Source organism: Ornithodoros turicata, chromosome 4 (assembly GCF_037126465.1).
Source record: "Ornithodoros turicata isolate Travis chromosome 4, ASM3712646v1, whole genome shotgun sequence".
Lineage (NCBI taxonomy): Eukaryota > Metazoa > Arthropoda > Arachnida > Ixodida > Argasidae > Ornithodoros > Ornithodoros turicata.
In genome coordinates, this window is record NC_088204.1 from 11,314,955 (window position 1) to 11,333,075 (window position 18,121).

The 18,121-nt window shown below is 49.1% G+C and overlaps 1 protein-coding gene across 1 annotated transcript in view; it reads right to left on the reverse strand.

Annotated features, from left to right (window-relative positions):
- Positions 1 to 6,878: 6,878 nt before the first annotated feature.
- LOC135391019 (uncharacterized) overlaps positions 6,879 to 18,121 on the reverse strand; it is a 31,533-nt gene continuing 20,290 nt past the window's right edge. Inside the window, exons 11-13 of the mRNA XM_064621086.1 lie at positions 10,364 to 10,613; positions 8,712 to 8,931; positions 6,879 to 8,077 (exon numbers count right to left, since the gene is read on the reverse strand). Coding sequence (XP_064477156.1) covers positions 7,919 to 8,077; positions 8,712 to 8,931; positions 10,364 to 10,613 — 629 coding nt within the window. The 3' untranslated portion in view covers positions 6,879 to 7,918. The remainder of the gene's footprint in view (positions 8,078 to 8,711; positions 8,932 to 10,363; positions 10,614 to 18,121) is intronic.

Sequence of the window (18,121 nt, forward strand, 5' to 3'; positions counted from 1 at the left end):
AGTAGACTAGTCCTTCCTGCCGTGTCATCGTCAAGGAAGCCGAAAGAAAGGGCGAAATAAGTACACGGATTTTCACTCACATTTCCGTGGAGACATCGTAGTGGTTTTTCACTCGGTACATATCTCCGCGAGACGTGCGTTGGTCTATTTAAATTAATCATTCATCATTCAAATGTACTGTCTAGTCTGATCCAAACTTTTCCGCTTTCATGAAAGTGATCAGAGTGTTTCGGAGCCTGAGAACGGCATTGCGTATAGGTATTACACAATTCGCATAGAACGGAGCAAATGGTGGGGAAAAGGAACACATGGGAACTGTTGACTGGAGACAGTGGAAGTATGGTGTCTATGTAGCAACAGTAGGGGCACCTTGGGTGGAAACACGAATGCAGTTTATCTATTGCGTGTGGAGTTATACCTTTCATGGGACGCTGTTGCTGATAAGATAAAGATGTATCGCGTGCGATTACGAAACGAAATTTACATGGCCGTTCGGTAGCTTCTACAGGGAAACCGTGTTTGTACATTCATCTTGTCTTCATTACGAAGTGTTACCCCCGAATTCATAGATGTGACTTGACTTGAAGTCGCGTCTGACTTGTGCAAGACTGCAAGTCCGCGCCAACACCTGTCCTCGCTCAAGACGGTTTGCGTCTTTCATGAACCTTCTCGCTGGCTCACTTCGTCAAGTCGCATACTGCTAGCGTTTTACTGCGTCTGGGAACGAGATTTTCGCTGAAGTTTGCGTCTAAAATCTCCTTTGCGGTATGAAAACGCGACATTTCTTACCGTTACGACTTATAATATGTTGCATACATAATGTAAAACCCTGAGACTAGGGAACACGAAGGGACAGACACAACACGAAATCTCGGGGTTTTTCATTATGCACCAAGTTCACCAGCTTGCTCCTTAGCCATCTTTTCATTATAACATGTGCCACACCTGTCATCTGGCACCAACGCTCGTGCAAAGCCCCTGTAAACAAATTGGTGGTGTACCAGCTCATGCAAAGCCAAGCCACGGCAAGATTTTATCATGTCATGTGGCGTCCCGAGGCTGCCGTATACTGAAGCGTTATCAAAGTCGGATTCAAGGTAGCCCGAGCGCTGACTCGACATTTTTCTCCACATATGTAGAGTCGCGCTCGCTGCGTAAAGAACGCTTCGAGCCTACGAGGGGGTTTCTGAATTGCATTGGCGCTCTTCAAAGGCATCTGCAATTCAAGTCGAGATCAAGTCACATCTACAAATTCCAGGGTTAGCAGATCAAACAATTGAGGAAAAAGATGCTGGTGATGCAAGGATTCGAACGTGGGCCTTTTGATTTCAGAAAGTTCTGCAATCAGAAGGCCCGCTGTCATTGGAACCGGGGGTGCGGCAACTTCTCGGTGACGCTATCAACAGTCCACCAACACCCCCCATTGCTTCTTGCACGGCTCCCAACGGACGTCGGAGGGACGGATATCGGCAACACTGGGCCAATATTGAACCGGTTTTACCAGTATCAAGCCAACATTGGGCCAATATGTGCTGATTGGGTTGTTAGCTTGCACAGCATGGTTGCACGAGGCTCCCGATCAGCGGTGTTTCGGGATTTTTTTTACTATATACTCTCATACACGGCAGTTTGAACCATGTCCTACTATAGCGACCATCTCACACGGACCCCTTCCCAGCGCCGCATTTGGAGGCTAGCGGTGGCGCTACTCATCGGCCCTGTTATTGCTTCGTCAATTTCTACAGTACTCTGTACTTTAGCTCACCTCAGTATTTTTGTACAAGCAGTTAATGTCCCACGAGAGATGTTCCTTCTAGAGTTGACTATCATCATCGTTCTACGCGTTTTCATAGGAACTGCTGCTGTCGTCTGCTACCGTAACCGTGCGTCCGCTTCTGCGCGTTCAAAATTCAAATTTCCATCCTCCAATCATGATGCAGATTTCGCGGACCGATGAGTAGCGCCCCTAGCGGAACGTACGGACGGGCTCCTCATTGGGTTTGACGATCATGACATGGTCGCTATAATCTAGTAGGCCGTGGTTTGAACCTGCCCATGCCCCTCTCGTTTCCCTTTCCCTGCAACATCTGTGTGTGTTTCGTAGTCTCTACGGGGTTTTAATAGTATGAACACAATAAGCATCTGCACGAGTCTGCAGCTGCGATGACGTAGAAGATACCCTGTAAGTTTCTGCCACAGTCTTCTTTTGGCCGCTGTCTTCCCGCCACTATAGGCAACGGACATTCCTCCACATAACGCGGAAAATGTAGACCACACCTGTCTCCATTGCCCGCGCTACTGACCTTTCGGAACCACACTTTCAGTCACCTAGACTATCGCCCTCTCCCTATGACGAAATTGCTTGACCCACGGTCAAATCCAGCCCACCAACGCCGTGTCCTAAAAGCAATACTAACCTTTCTCGACGGTGTAAAGACTCACTTCACTGCATGACGTCATAGCGATGCGCCGGCGCTGCTGTCCTGTTTGGTAGACAAAAGTCGCACGATCATCGAGTCACTGGGTGCCGTACACACCAGGCCGTTTCCTACTCCCTTTTGCCTAACAGCGACGTCAGATCTATACGCATGCGCAGTTGCGCCTCCTTGTTTACAAATAGAATCATTATGTTTTCACAAAATTATGGCGAGCGATGGGACAGGGTCTCGCCTGTGACGACAAAACACCGCACTCATATCATCATTAAAATAAAGTTATCATTCGGCCGCAGTCCAGCGGGATACTACGAACTAAACCAGCAGTCCTTACTACGAACTAAAAAGTGACGTTTATTTCGTATTATAAATCGAACTCGCTCGGACTTTTTTTTTTAATTCCGTGCGCCGCGAAGCAACTGTGGCTATGAGCGGCGTTCAGACGTCACAAATGGAGACAGGACAGCAGGAAGGAGTGGGGGGAGCAGAGGGGGTTAGTATGCGTCCTGGGCAGACTTCATTGGGAACTGTGCCGACATTCGCCTGGAAAGTCTACCGGAAAACCCAAGGGAAGACCTCGAAGAGCACAGCCGATGCCGGGGTTCGAACTCCCGCTGTCATTCTAATACCACAAACCGTTCGTTAAGACGTCCATAAAGAAAATCTCACAATGTCTTCATCGGCCCTCCATTCGTAGAATAGAAGACCTAACGCGGCGAGGTAAACCTTTCTATTTCTAACCACACGGGGCACCCTGGATATTGAACGAACGGGCACTATTTCAAAAGAGAGGCCAGAAACCCGAGGACGCGCCGCGATATTTCCCGAGGGACTTTCAATAGATCCTCCAAGCATGAGGTCAAATGAGATAAGCTGACTCCAGAAGTCGTAAAGGTTTCCAGCGTCCCCCCCCCCCCCCCCCCGGCCATTACTCCGAAATGACGGCAGAGATTAAATGCTTCTGACGTCATTTCCAAAAAGCCGGAGCAGTGAGTTTCCTGCTTCCGCAATACAGAAACTGTAATCATTAGGCACACGACATTCAATACCTCCGAATGCGAGCCTCTTTAATGCCCCTCAACCGTGTGTCTTCATGAATTACAGCGCTTTCGTTCATACAGCTTCCGCGGCTCATGGAAATATGCTGTTATTGGGCGTTATACAGGGCGTTTCACCTAAGGTGATAAAAAAAAAATCGAACTTGCCACGTACTCGCCGGAGGATTGTCGGACTTTCCGCAATTACCTTCTGGAAACTTCTGCCACCATCGAGGAAGGCTTTGGACAATTTTTAATTGCGGGAAATTTATCTTTTTCAATTGAACTTTGAAAATTGCCAAGGGAACCTCACTTTCTTTTTTTTTTTTTTACAGAAATATGAAGTCCTCCACAGATAACCACAGATCCAACAAAAACTATGCACAGTATCGCAACAGAAATAGTCTAAAAAAATAGTAAAAATTACGCTTTAGCCCCGCCTGCATGTTTTCGCAGAAATCTGCGTCAAGACGAGAAAGTGTCCCCGCCTTCATTTGTCTTGGATTCTTTGTGATAAGGCGGTTGTTTTGTTTTCTTTGTGATAAGACGGTTGTCACCAGCATCAAGGTCAAACCGGGGAAAAGAAAGGTAAAACAAGAGGCAGGAACACTTCCTCCTCTCCCCGCAAATACCTTGCGCTTTCCTTTGCGACAATTGAGCAGGCGGGGCTAAAGCCGAATTTTTACTAATTTTTTTAGACTATTTCTGATGTGATACTGTGCATAGTTTTGGTTGGGTCTGTGGTCATCCGTGAAGGACTTCATATTTCTGTAAAAGAAAAGTGAGGTTCGCTTGGCAATTTTCAAAGTTCAATTGAAAAAAATAAATTTCACACAATTAAAAATTGCCCAAAGCCTTCCTCGATGTGGCAAAAGTCTCCAGAAGGTAATTGCCGAAAGTCCGACAATCCTCCGGCGAGTACGTAGCCAGTTAGAATTTTTATCACCTTAGGTGAAACTAGAGAAACCAGGGAAATGTCTCGACTGCTTGGACTCATTTTCGTTTTCTGGAAAACAAACATTCAGGTTGGGTCATGCAAAACGCGGACCAAAATAGACCTCTCCCTGTTTGCAAAACAAATGACGTCATAGTGTTCGACAGCGACACCAATTTGGTAGAGTTGAACTACACACTCGAAGCTAGGGGGCGAACGATGTCGCACCCGAAAGCCACGGTCTTGAGGGGATTATGGTGGTCCCGGAAAGGAACGCGACCTTCGGTCTTACTTTTCTTTCAATAAGAGGCAGCGAACAAGTGCCCATTCGTGGAACCCAGCCCTCCCCTTCCGATTTGTTTTGGTTTCAGTCTGTCTACCAACGTCATGGATCACGTGTAGATGTCTATTACGGAAGCCAAGTGTCTTTATGACAGTTCTACTATTAAGCCTGTGATTCAAATGTCAAAGGAAGTACGGGTATAACGACGGAAAATGTACCCAAGCATTGCGGAAAATATGCGATGCTGTGACAGCTGTGCTTGCGTAGCGCTCAGGGTTCTCGAAGGCGCTGGAACCGGACTGGAACCGCTGAAACCGAAGAACCAAAACCACTGAATAATTGCCAATTCGGGTGGTCGTTCCGTGGAAAAATTTTTTTGCCAGATCCCGAGCAGCCATGTTCGCTTGGTCAAAGCGCAGCAGACTCGCAAGTTCGCGTGGAGCTTTCCGAGTGCCAGAAATTTGTCAACCAGCACTTTTTACGCCCGGCCTCAATACAACCGGGCAGCGGCAACACCACCTGGATAGAGGAAGCCTCCTTACTCGTCGACGCTGACGTAACAACTAATGGCAAACTCGGGTGTTCATTTCGTGGCAACACGGCCTAGCGCTCGGAAATTGCTATGTTGTGGCAAAGCTGGATCACGTGATCGTTGCCACCCGAACCTGAGTGACAGGAATCTAGTCTCCTGGATCACACTAGGGGCATCGCGGTTATGGTTACCATATCGCGGTCGCCCGTCTTCGGGTTCCGTCGTCTGCTTAAACCACGTGAACTTGCGGGCCAATGAGGGCACTCGCCACCGTTGCAGTGCGGATGTGACGACACCGGATATAGTTGGACACCCGCTGCTCGATCGTTTCGAGACCCTGCGAAATAAGTGCTAGCTGGCAAATTTCTGGCGCTCGGAAAGAACTACGCGAACATGCGAGATTGCTTCTCTTTGCCCAAGCGAACATGACTGCTCGGGATCTGGCAAAAAAAAAAAAAAAAAAAAAAAAAAAGTTGCCCCGAAATGACCACCCGAATTCGCCACAAGAGTCAGCCAACGCCGGTAGCCAATCATGAACGTGCTTTCAGCGGACGTAGCCATGGAGACTAACCACCGTCGTCCTGGAGCAGTGATTGAAAGTACCCGCGTACTAAATTGGAAATCTTTAAAATAAACGGACCCATATCTTTCTCAAAAATGATTTTCTGGAAAGCGTGTTGCACTTTTTCTCCACAGATTCGGGTCTACAGGTTCCAAGTTAGCTACAACACTTTGCGAGTTCTTCAATTCACAGAAAGGCGAATCGCAGTAGGTTCTGAATTTATATGTCCACGTAGCAAAGGAGGGGAGAGGAGGTAATATAAGTAGGCCCTCCGTATCTAGGTGGCGGTGGCCGCGGGGTTGCCCAACTATATCCGGTGTCGCCACATCAGCACTGCGATGGTGATGAGGACTCGCATTGGCCCCCGACGTCGAAGTACACGTAGGTTAGCAGACGGCGAAACCCGAAGACGTACGACCACGATGCCCCTAGCATGATCCAAACGACTAAAATCGCTCGATCCATGGCACTCATGCTCGGGTGGCACCGGTCACGTGATCCAGCGCGGGCGCCAGACTAGTAATTTCCGAGCGCTTGGCCGTGTTGCCATGAAATGCCACCCGAATTCGCCATCGGGAGAGGTGGGACGTTCGCGTTCTGTGTTTCTCACGCGACGAGAGTGCTCAACAGGGAGTCTCTCTCTAAATACATATGAGAAGTCGTACTACTCATTTCTGCCAAAGGACTCACCCAATTTCATCTGGGATGTCGATCGCTTTTCTTGCCGCACGCTACTACAGGAGTACAGGTTGGGACAAAAGTTTACGGAACACGCGAGCGCCGTACTTGTTCTTCGGTGCGACACCCTAGCGGCTGGCGGAAGCGGGTGAGTTCACTGTTTCGGAGGGGTGGAAGGGTGCGCCGTTAGCGGCGCACAGCAGTGGCTTCTACTTTGCAGGCACACCCAAGCGACACCGGAACTACAGCTGTGTGTCGCTAACGGCGCATCCTTCCACCCCTTCGAAACAGTGAACTCATCCGCTTCCGCCAGCCGCTAGGGTGTCGCACCGAAGAACAAGTACGGCGCTCGCGTGTTCCGTAAACTTTTGTCCCAACCTGTACCACAGGGGTATGCCACGCGGGTAACACATCACAACAGAAGTATGGCACCCTTTATTGCCGAAATGTTCATTCATGTGTGTAACATATGCCCCCTCATAGGAACAGCACGTAAGATATAGTGTCTCTGTTGCAGCACAGTATATTCAACCATAATACTATGGCTACGAACTCTGTGCAGCTACCTCGGACTTCAGGAGAAATTGTGTATGTCAAGAACATTGCTGAGAGTGGGCAAGAAAGATGAGCATTCCAAATGGCAATTACCTCTAACGAGTCTCTCGGCTTTACCATTCCAGAACTTTTTACTCTCACCGATTTCTCAACTTCTCCATCTTGAATCTCCGCCGCAGGACATTCATATCACGAAGTGCAGGGAAAGCATAGCGAAAAATATATTTAAATGCCACGAAAGTAGCCAAAAAAAATAACCAGAGGAAATGCTCTTGCACTAAGAAATTAGAGGGCATACGTTTATGTAAATAAATATATCACAAACTTCAACACAACCATTTCAAGGAATGCAAGTTTACAGGTGGTTTGAAATGGCACAATATCTTGATACCGGGAATTGGTATACACCTGCAATGTCTCAAGTCACAGCCCTGTGCGCCTAAACAAAGTCACATACTGATGACGATAACGTGGGCTAACTTATATTATTAAACCAGCCTACGCACATGGTCGCTCCTTCAAATTTATATTAGGCCCTCCCACTACATTCAACGTCAATATTTGCACGTACAATGAGGAATAGGACCTGGACAATAGGGACCTATTTTACATTATGGACACTAAGGTGACACTAAAGTCGGATGTGCCCTATAGCGGCCGTAAAAACTGTACGCGGCTGTCATTTACGGAACGACTTAAAGCTGTACTTCCGACGTTACCAGATGGCGCAGCGTAGCTGACGCACTCGTGCATCTAGAAATGATCTACGCAAACGCACTGGCTCGAGCGCGAGCCATAATAAATAATAGCTGTTGGTTCGGTGCGCATGGAATGCGTCTTGTGTGCCGGCGGTACTCCGTGTAGATGGCCTATCGCAGTCCATAGTTGTGCTGATGCAGGCTCTAGAACATTTTTTGTCCAGGACAGTACCAGCCCTCATTAATATCGTCCTCTACATCCAGGTCGCATGCTTGAGGAGCATAAAAATTGGATGGCACGAGGCGACGCCTTTTCCTGCGTGGTGGTGGAGTTGGCGGCACCAGGTCTTCCTCACTCTGAGTCTGGAACGAGAGGATCAAAAGGGATTACAACTAGAGGAGTGTGCGTGTGTACGCTGGTTCGAGCGGATATCTGCGAGGCTTCCCTGGTTTTTCAGACAGATATACAGTATAACGTTATAAAATCTATGGAGATAAAATGCTGATAAAACAGTGTGCTGCATTTTTATTAACAAATAAACAATAGCGTCTCTGCCGGAGTCCTCTAGAGGGAGCCACAACTAGGAGCACATAGTGAATCCAAAATGGCATTGAAATGTGTAATTCCCTGCATTGCTGTGCCTTTAACTGTTCCTAGTGTTTGTATGCCGAAAAGTAAGAACGTTTACAACATCACATCTTTGTCGTGCAAATGCTCTCCTACAAAAGAAATGACAGCGGGTGTGCGGATACACCTATTTACACTAGCGCGATTCCGGATGCGGTTGCGGACCTTACACGCGCGGATATCTCGCGGGTGCGGATGCTGTCAATCTTATTCGCGCTCGCTTCTATTCGTAACTCGGACAGACGCTGTCGAAATTTAGAAAAGACAATCTGTTAAACGGATATACTTCGGAATGAAGGCTCCGTTGGGGAAGGTCTTCTAAACTCGCTTTCAGAGAGCTGTGGCAAACCAGTACGCATGATAGCTTACATTACTTCTGTGCCTCAGTAGCAATGTAGACGATGAACTGATGTTGTGGACGTCTCGATTGATGTTGTAGTGCTGAGCTGTCCTATAGCCCTGCTGCGACGACGAGGTGTGGAAAACGGGCTGTACCGGAGACACGGTGAGGTCGACCCATTCTGGCGGTGGCTCTGGCGGTGGCTGCGACCGTCTAAGCTCAAAGGTGCCATCGTAGCTTGCGCTGCGCCTGCGCATAAAGCACAGCGTAGCTCAGTCAACTTCTTTTTATGCTTGAGGTGATCCCTGCTCTAACGGTGTCACATTTAAGAACAAGAAAGACCGAAACGACGCAGTTGCTGTACTATATAACGATCCTCAGTACTGTGACTTGTAAGGGTGTTGTTCTGGGCGTATGACATACTACGCATCATCTTTTTACCCTGAACAGAACAAAATTTTTTTTTTTTTTTTTTGCAATTTTCTTGCACACTCTGCGATGTTCGGATGCGGCCACAATTCTGATGTGAACACATATACAGCTCGTAAGGTGAGTCAGCCTGTACTTGTGCGGCCACGTGCTATACTAGCCTCAGAGTAGTACTGCCCCGGAAATTTCCGAAACACAGTGCCTGGAAGCAATGCTAAACCCCCCCACATTGCTCCCATCCTCGGCGGGAATCACTCCCGCAGTGGCCCAGCACGCTACCGACTGAGCTACCGAGGCAGGCCCCTGAGATTGGTATTATCAATAAAGTATCCAAATCATCGAAACTTTTCTTCCTGTCACGACCACCATGTGAGCAAATTTCGAAAGTGCGCGCGCGCCCCAACCCGATTCGTGGTGTGATATTTCGAAAGGACACGCTGTCTTACACCGCGTACCTTATCGGCGTTTCACCGACATCTTGCGCGGTTTCGACGGAGCTCGGGGGAAGCTCGGGGGAAATCTCGGGGGGAAAGCTCGGGGGGAAAGCTCGGGGGGGAAGCTCGGGGGGAAAGCTCGGGGGGGAAGCTCGGGGGGAAGCTCGGGGGGGAAGCTCGGGGGGGGAAGCTCGGGGGGGGAAAAGCTCGGGGGGGGGAAGCTCGGGGGGGAAGCTCGGGGGGAAGCTCGGGGGGGGAAGCTCGGGGGGGGAAGCTCGGGGGGGAAGCTCGGGGGGGAAGCTCGGGGGGGGAAGCTCGGGGGAGGAAGCTCGGGGGAGGAAGCTCGGGGGAGGAAGCTCGGGGGAGGAAGCTCGGGGGGGGAAGCTCGGGGGGGGAAGCTCGGGGGGGGGAAGCTCGGGGGGGGAAGCTCGGGGGGGAAGCTCGGGGGGGGGAAGCTCGGGGGGGAAGCTCGGGGGGGGAAGCTCGGGGGGGGGAAGCTCGGGGGGGGGAAGCTCGGGGGGGGAAGCTCGGGGGGGAAGCTCGGGGGGGGGAAGCTCGGGGGGGGGAAGCTCGGGGGGGAAGCTCGGGGGGGAAGCTCGGGGGGAAGCTCGGGGGGGAAGCTCGGGGGGGAAGCTCGGGGGGAAGCTCGGGGGGGAAGCTCGGGGGGGAAGCTCGGGGGGGGGAAGCTCGGGGGGAATCTCGGGGGGGGGAAGCTCGGGAGAAGATCGGGAGAAATCTTCACGCATGGAAAGCACGGCTGCTTCAAAAGGGGGTTGACTCACGAAATACCAGGAAAGGTAAGACGCTGATTTATTTACCGACTCTCGTGTGGTGCCGGCCTCTCCGCAGGTCGATGAGGTGGCCCACTATTGGCCAGAACACGCAACTGGTCTCCGTCGCAAGGCGGTGGCACCGCCGTGTCCGGAAATAGAACATACGGTGACGGCGTCCTACTGGAACTCAGCATATCCGCTTCCACTTCCATGTCTTCGAGTGCGATCTGGGAGTCCAGTTTGTCCAGTTTGTCTGCAATGCTGCATCTGTCGTCGTCACCTAACGTTGTCTCTCCTGGAGAGGAGAGGCAACGAACGAAAGAAAGAAAAGGCTGCATCGACGTTCAACGACCTCATGGAAAGATACCGTAGGCTCTCTTTATGATAATAATAATAATTGGGTGTTTACGTCGCGAGACAACTGAGATCATGAGCGACGCCACAGCGGTCGGTCTGCGGATTGCTTTTGCCCACCTGAGGGTTCTTTAGCGTGCGATGAAAGCTCATCACACGGCACCCCGTATTTAACGTCCCTCGCGGAAGACGGCGTGTCTAAGCAACTTGTACCCTGCCACCAAGTTGCTGGCGTCCTCGGCCGGGTTCGAACCCGCGATCTCGGGATCAGAAGGCGAACACGCTACCGACTGAGCCACCGAGGCCGGTGCTCTCTTTATGACCTCGTACGGTCTCTATATATGACCATTGACTCCGTCGCATGCCCAGCCACACGCGAATATGCATGCCTATTTCACAAAGTTCACATGAAAATGGCAGGGTACAGCTACAAGCATTCGAACCATTGAACTCGAGCACCAAAGTTCCGCAGTATTTCCAATAAATAGAACCCCCAACGAATAGCACTCACGACCAGAGAGTCGAACCGAACCCGAACCGAAAACCGTTATTAACCGATATTTTTGGCCGAACCGGAACTGAACCAAACCGAAACAGCCCACGCCATCTTGGAGCTGAACTGGAACTCAACCGTTGAAAAAAAAAAGGTAACTGGTTCAAATAACGGTTCACACGGAACTAAGGACGGAACTTTGCATGTTGTGCATGATAACGTGCCTTTTACGTAAAGACCCTGGGCTCAGATACGCACCATTCCAATCCAACCACCATGGAGCGTCGTTTGCTGATGCATGTGTATTCGCGTTTCCTAACTCGTAATCAATAATTTTAATGACTTAAATGACTTAGGCCAAGGTAACAGGCTTAGTTGACTGTTACATTACTGACGAGATTCTGAGAACAACCCGGTGGGTTAGTTAACCACCGCGACATGAGCTACGTACAGGGGATCGGTAATTCATTGTTATAATCCTGTCGTAACCACTACTAATCTTGTCGTTTCATAAGAAACTTGTACTTTCGTCTTTGTCCTTTCATCTGTGTTTCTTTCTTTTCTATTTTTCTTTTCTTGTCATATCATGGAAGATCTTTCAAAATCTTGACGTCTTCCTGTCCACTTCAAGCACTGTACCACACAAACGGAAGTGTGCTTTAACCTGCCTGTTGTGCTTCATTCTCACCCGTGGGCCGTGGCCCCTGAACCTGTTCGCGAACCGAACCGTTTGGGAAAAAAAACGGGTCGAACCATTATAGTTGCTTTCCGGAGCTGAACCGGAACTTAACCCTTATGGTCGAACCTAAACCCGAACCGAACCGAACCGATAAAAGTTTCGGTTCGACTCTCTGCTTACGACGGTGATGCCGCGATATGCCTGCTGTCCTCTGCCTTTGTACGTCCCGCCATCCCACCAGACATCCTCACTCTCTTACCGGATCTTAAGAGGAAGGCGAAGGACTCTGTATGTACAGGTCAGCTACGACAACGATTCTTGCACACGAGCGCATCCACCGTATACGTGCGTACAATACGCTGCAGGCAAAAACGCTTACATCGAAGTGTGAATGCGCTAAAGGCCTGTTCCGACTAGAGTCACTAAATAAGCTACGCTTCAGAGTATCGACACTGAGCCGCCATGTTGTTTCGGATGACCTCCAGCGCCATCCATTTAGCGCTCTTCGAAGTGTTGTCTTCTTCCACTGCTGAACTTCACCTTCATCTATTTCTACTGCCAAACTAGAGGTGGGGCTGGAGGTCATCCGAAACAACATGGCGGCTCTTTTTGCCTCAGTGTCGATACTCTGAAGCGTAGCTTATTTAGTGACTCTAGTTCCGACATATAGCGTTTTGCTATATAGCGCGATATTTTCCTCCTCGCAGTGCCCCAAACCGCTAAAAATTAGCGCTCGCCGGAGTTGAGCTCATGTCATTTTTTTCGGCGCTAATGTTAGCGCTACATTCGTGTTGGCCAATGAGGAGGCTCTTCAGCGATGACGTCGCGGAAGCCGCGGAGTTGTGTCGCTTCCGCATTTCACGGCACGGCGACCGCATTGGAACCGACGAGCCTGTCATCCGAAATGTTTGATAATTTTTTCGTTCGGTCAGTTGATCGAACTTGTTCGTCCGCATGCTGTCCAACCCCGGAGGTGCCATGATGGGAGAGACTGGAAACGACCACCGAAATTTGGCTAAATTATATAGCGCTAGCGCCGCTTTGCAAGTGGGAACCTCCAATAACAGTGAGCGCTGTTTTTGCGCGCTGTTTTGTAGCGCTATATTAGCGCGCTGCTATATGTCGGAACAGGCCTTTAGATCTATCGCTCCATATAGTGAGATCGAAATGCAGCATCGTGCGTTTCTTCTGCAGTCATCTTTCAAGGTTCGATGTCCCCTTCAAAATCGGCCCTATAAAGTGTCTAAGCATCGTCTGCAATCTAAATGTGACATATATGCTGACGGCATCTTATGATTCCATTTTGTCGCACGTACGTATGCCGTCGACCCTCGAATCCTCGATTTACGAGTTTTCCCCTCCTGCACCAGGGAACGAGACTTTCTCCGCGCTCTCTAAACGACTGGGCTCACTGCAGATGTCTCAAAAATTTACGAGCAGGGCCTCCTGCCTGGACATGCGCTATATGGCTGTGACTTTTCTCTCTTAATGGAACGGCCGCAAAATGCTACTCTCTTGCTTTCTTTTGTGCTTCCGCGACGCAAGGGACTCCGCGGCGTGACGCCTCCGGAAAGATTACGCTGGTCAATAATACGCACTTGTACGCACTCCTCGCACGCGTATCGCACTCAAAATGAATGTAAACACTTATGAATTACGAATTGCTGGGCGCGGTGGAAACGCATTAAGGCCAACCTCCATGAAGCGAATTTTTTTTGCAACGAAGTTCGCCGCGCGTTCCGCCGCCAGTTGTTCGCGGGCACCAGCTACATGGGACGAAAAACCAGCGGACGGCATGTGAAAGTCTTGCTCTGATGTCACTGTTGCCAAAGTACAAAGCGAAAGCTTAGTGAAATCAGTCGCTTGAAAAAAAATGTCACAAATTTTGCAACTAAATCCAACAAATGTCTAAAAAACGGTGCCCAGTAATGTACCGAAAGGTATATTATAATGGGACCCTCATTTCAATACTGACATTAATGTTCTGAAATCGATTCAAAGTAAGGCAGTTAGATTTCTTATGAAACGCTACGACAGTCAGTTTTCTCCATCTTCCGCACTGAGTTCATTGAGTTTGGTCCCATTGCGGCAGAGCCCTGCCCTTGAAACGTTGAATTTTTTGCATTTAATAGTTAATAAACAGATTAACATACCCCATGAACTTTACTTTACGTTTGCACGGCCGTCTAGTCTTCGGAATGCGCACCCATTGAACACTGTCCCTATGCGTTCACGTAAAGATGTTCTTAAGTATAGCTTTTTCCTCATACAGTTGATGAATGGAATAGGTTACCTGGTGCTATAAGGGAGGTACCTGTGAATAACTTTTGTAACCAAGCATGCCTGCTCCCGCTATAGCCTCACAGAGGCTGCAGTATATGAAATAAATAAATAAGTAAATAAATTCAGTACTGCTAAAGGAAACGGTGTTTCCTCGCACAGAATGCCTGGCGTTCTAGCGGTGCAGTAGGCAAGCAGACGACAGCACCCCATAGCAAGAAGAAGACGGCGCGATAAGTAGCGGCTCTATACCCAGCGCGCCCGGCGTACTCTGTCCATCGTACCCCGGTGTCTCTAGTAAACGGTCTTTCATAGCCAAGAGCGCGATACGCGCCCCGGCGAAGTTTCCAAGGCGTCCCATTGGTTTTCCCGCGTCCCTTTCCTTCATACGTCACGGAGCCGGAGCAGCACTTACGCGCTCCAACCTGCAAGCTGGAGCGTGGTGAGAGTCAGAGCCGTATATTAAAAGGGAGTCTGGCCATTAATGGGTCATGCCTATACCTGAAGCTCCACCCACTTTTTTAGCTTTCCGACCAATGAAGTCTTGAAATATGGGGCGCTATCAATCAACCTATCCTCACTATTTGTCCCCATGTCCAACCTGGGCAGCGCCATTTTGGGTGGCAAGTGGATTGGATGGGATTGAAATGGATAGCTCTCGCAATCTGCAAAAGTAGTGGAATGTTGGTGCAAATTTGATGAGCGCCACCTAGGGAGCGTAAGGCACGTCGGAAATTGTCGTCTGCTTCCGTCGTTGTACCGCTGCCGGCAGAACCACCTGCTGGGACACATCCTGCTGTCGGTATGATTTTTAAACAAATCTACATGAATAGTTGGAACATAAGAGGCAAGAATGTTTATATCCATGAAATCCAGCTATTAAATATAAGATTGTACAGCGCACTGCCGTTTTTGTTATGATTTCATTATGATCGCCGTGTTCACTAGGCCTAACACCGACGACAAAACGTATTATTTTCAGTTAGATATCGGCGGATGGGCGTAAGTTGAAACTGATTTCCAAGAAACGTATATGAGGATGTACATTTGCAGCGTGAAATCAGAGTAGTCTGTGAAAATTTTTTGTCATGAAATCCCCGCTTCACTGCGTTTGTTTTCGTCGCCATTTTGGGTGGCAGTAAGGCGTCATGGCGACCCCCTTGATAAAAAGGAAACCAATCAGAGAACCGAAACTGTGACTGACAGGTCGAGCCTCTTTTTGTGACTCCTCCCAATGGCCAGACTCCCTTTTAATATACGGCTCTGGTGAGAGTGCATCAAGAGCGCCACGCTTCGGAAAAGGAGTGATACCGTTTAGAAAAAGGAGCCCGCTCAATTATAGGCGCATATTCGTAGCGGAAGAGCGCTTTGATTGACCGGCCTCGTGGACGTCCGCAGTTAACGCTTCCGGAACCGCGGACGCTGGGCGATAATATCTGCCGTGGGCAGATCGCCGAGCGAAGTTCGCAGCTTTTTCGCTGTACATTCTCTCCTTGGAGGTTGGCCTTTACAGTCTATAATTCCACATGTTCAAGAGGTATGAAGCACCGCTTCAGCGGAAACGACTTGCGCCGCACATCTGACGCAGGTGTGAAGGGAAGGTGTGACACCACAGCACTCGTACAAGACAAAAGTTCAGATTGCCTGGCAAAAGAAAAATTTTGAGAGATTGGCCTTGGTGACTTTCTCGGTGGTATTAGCCCAGGGCTTGCTACTCACATGGACGTGCAAAAAGCAAAACCGGAGAACATACAGAGAAAAAATACATAAAACAAATGCATTCCCGCATTCCAGCCAACGCTACACCGAAACCACCAGACTCCACGCAACGCAACGCAACGCCACGTGCACGTTTACAAATCCAATCAACCTTCCTTCTTGAGAAAGTATACTTGGCTCTTGTTGCTATTGGCCGCATCCTATTGTTCCGTAAACATGAGACCACCTACATGCATTATAATAGCGAGCGTCGAACGCAACAGCGCCGCCGGTGGCGGGTCCGGAGGCCCCACGATCTGTTGAATAATTCATTCAATTCAACCGGCTCGAAAGATAGAAGGCCCCTTTTCCGGCTAACACGCTGTATAAAGAATGGAAGGTTATAGGCTAGAAGGAAGGCACGTGTTCTTTCCGAGCAGGAGTTGGTAGTATAATGTCATGCGGGCTTCCATAAAGGTTCACTGGAGATGGCCCTCGGGGCATGACAGGAGGGAGAGAGGGAAAGAAATGTTCTTCAAAATGTTAACAAGGGCGATGCGTATATGCATCCGGTGGACCAGAAAGGCAAAAAAGGCGATGCAGAAAGAGAGAGAGAGAAAGACGAGGGACAATCGCGTGGATACATCAGCATTATTGTCCAAACTCGAAATGTTAGAGCCTCATGATGTGATGGGTCGAGTCAGACATTAGGCTGACCTCCCAAATTAGGAATTGTAAAAGAGAAAACAAGTTATCATGCGCAGAAAAAAAGAACCTAATAATGCAATAATAAACTCGATTGATGACGCGGCCAAAGAGGACGTACAGCAGAGAAACACAGCGCAAACGGACGATAACCAGACTGGACAAGGAAGAAGCAAGATGGCGGCGTCCGCTACCCATGTTTACGAGACACCAATGTTTTTCTGCCACTGACCGGTATGTAAGACTCGAATACACTTTTTTCAATTTTTTTTTTTTTTTTCAACACTGTATACGCTTAGAAAGAGCTGCAGCTACATTTCCGTAGGAAACGATTGACCTGCTTTGCGCTACCGCGGACTGAAGATAACAGTTTTTGGGCCTAAGACAAGTTTCCGAAGCGCCCTTTTCCTGTTGTGACCGACACTGGTAAATCGCGTGCGAACATTAATAGTAACACGCACGGCACCTCTGTCTCTCAACTGTCAACGTAACTTCCTTGCACCTTACTCGTTTTGTTTTTTTTTTCTTTCGTAATCCACAGGTATACGGAAGACCTGACGATGGCGACCTTAAAGTGTCACTACGGAAATCTCGCGCATTCAGAACCCTATTCATGTAATTGATGTAACCAAATGTATTGTTGCAAGAATGAAGACTAGGATGATGCAACCGCACGGTATTCCAGCACCTGAGCATTTTTTTTTTTTTTTTACGTTTCCGAGAATCAAGAGGACTGGAACGAACATATTCCTTTCCTCCTTCTGTCTTGCATGACGGAACGCCCACGAAGCCACAGGAGAAACCCCAGCGATGATGCTCACCTACGGTAGCAGAAACCTACGTCTCCCCAGCGATCTGGCTCTGTGATCGACGCCAGACACTGGCGTAGGCGAGACCAATGCATCACATTACGTACGCACACACACTGCGTGCACAGCTGGAGAGGACGCATAGTTTCGCAAGGTGTCAATCGCGAGACGCATCGCGACACGCATGAAGACACGATACGACCTAAGGAGCGTCTGGAGGAGGGTTGTCTGAAGGTAAGGCTGTGTGGCTCTATGACCCTGTCCGGAAACGAGGTCTTTCACCTAAACTGCAGCGGCTATGGAAAGGACCCTACTTCGCGATGACCCGTCTCAACGACGTGATGTACCGAATCAAGCATTCCGGACGTGCGAGATCCCTCGTCGTTCACGTCGACCGCCTTGCGCCTTATCATGGGCGATCTACCGCCGGACTTCCGAACTCACACCGCCCTCACGAAGAGGGGGATAGTGTTGCAAGACTGAAGACGAAGAAACGAGGGCGTGACACGTTTCGATTTAGTTGGCGCTCACGATACAGCACTGGATCCCTGCGCTCTGTAACACTAACAGTATGTTTATTTGTATGCTGATTTGAAGCTTATTTGTATTTGTATTTATTTGTACCAAATGTATGTTTAATTTATGTAATTGCAATGTATGTGCCTTACATTGTATTCTGGCAAGATATTTTTTTCTTCGTGTGGTGTCCTAAAAATTTCTAGTCTTGATAAGTCACGATGTGCGCAATCTGCCATCCGTATAAAAACAATGCTTCTCTAGGCCGC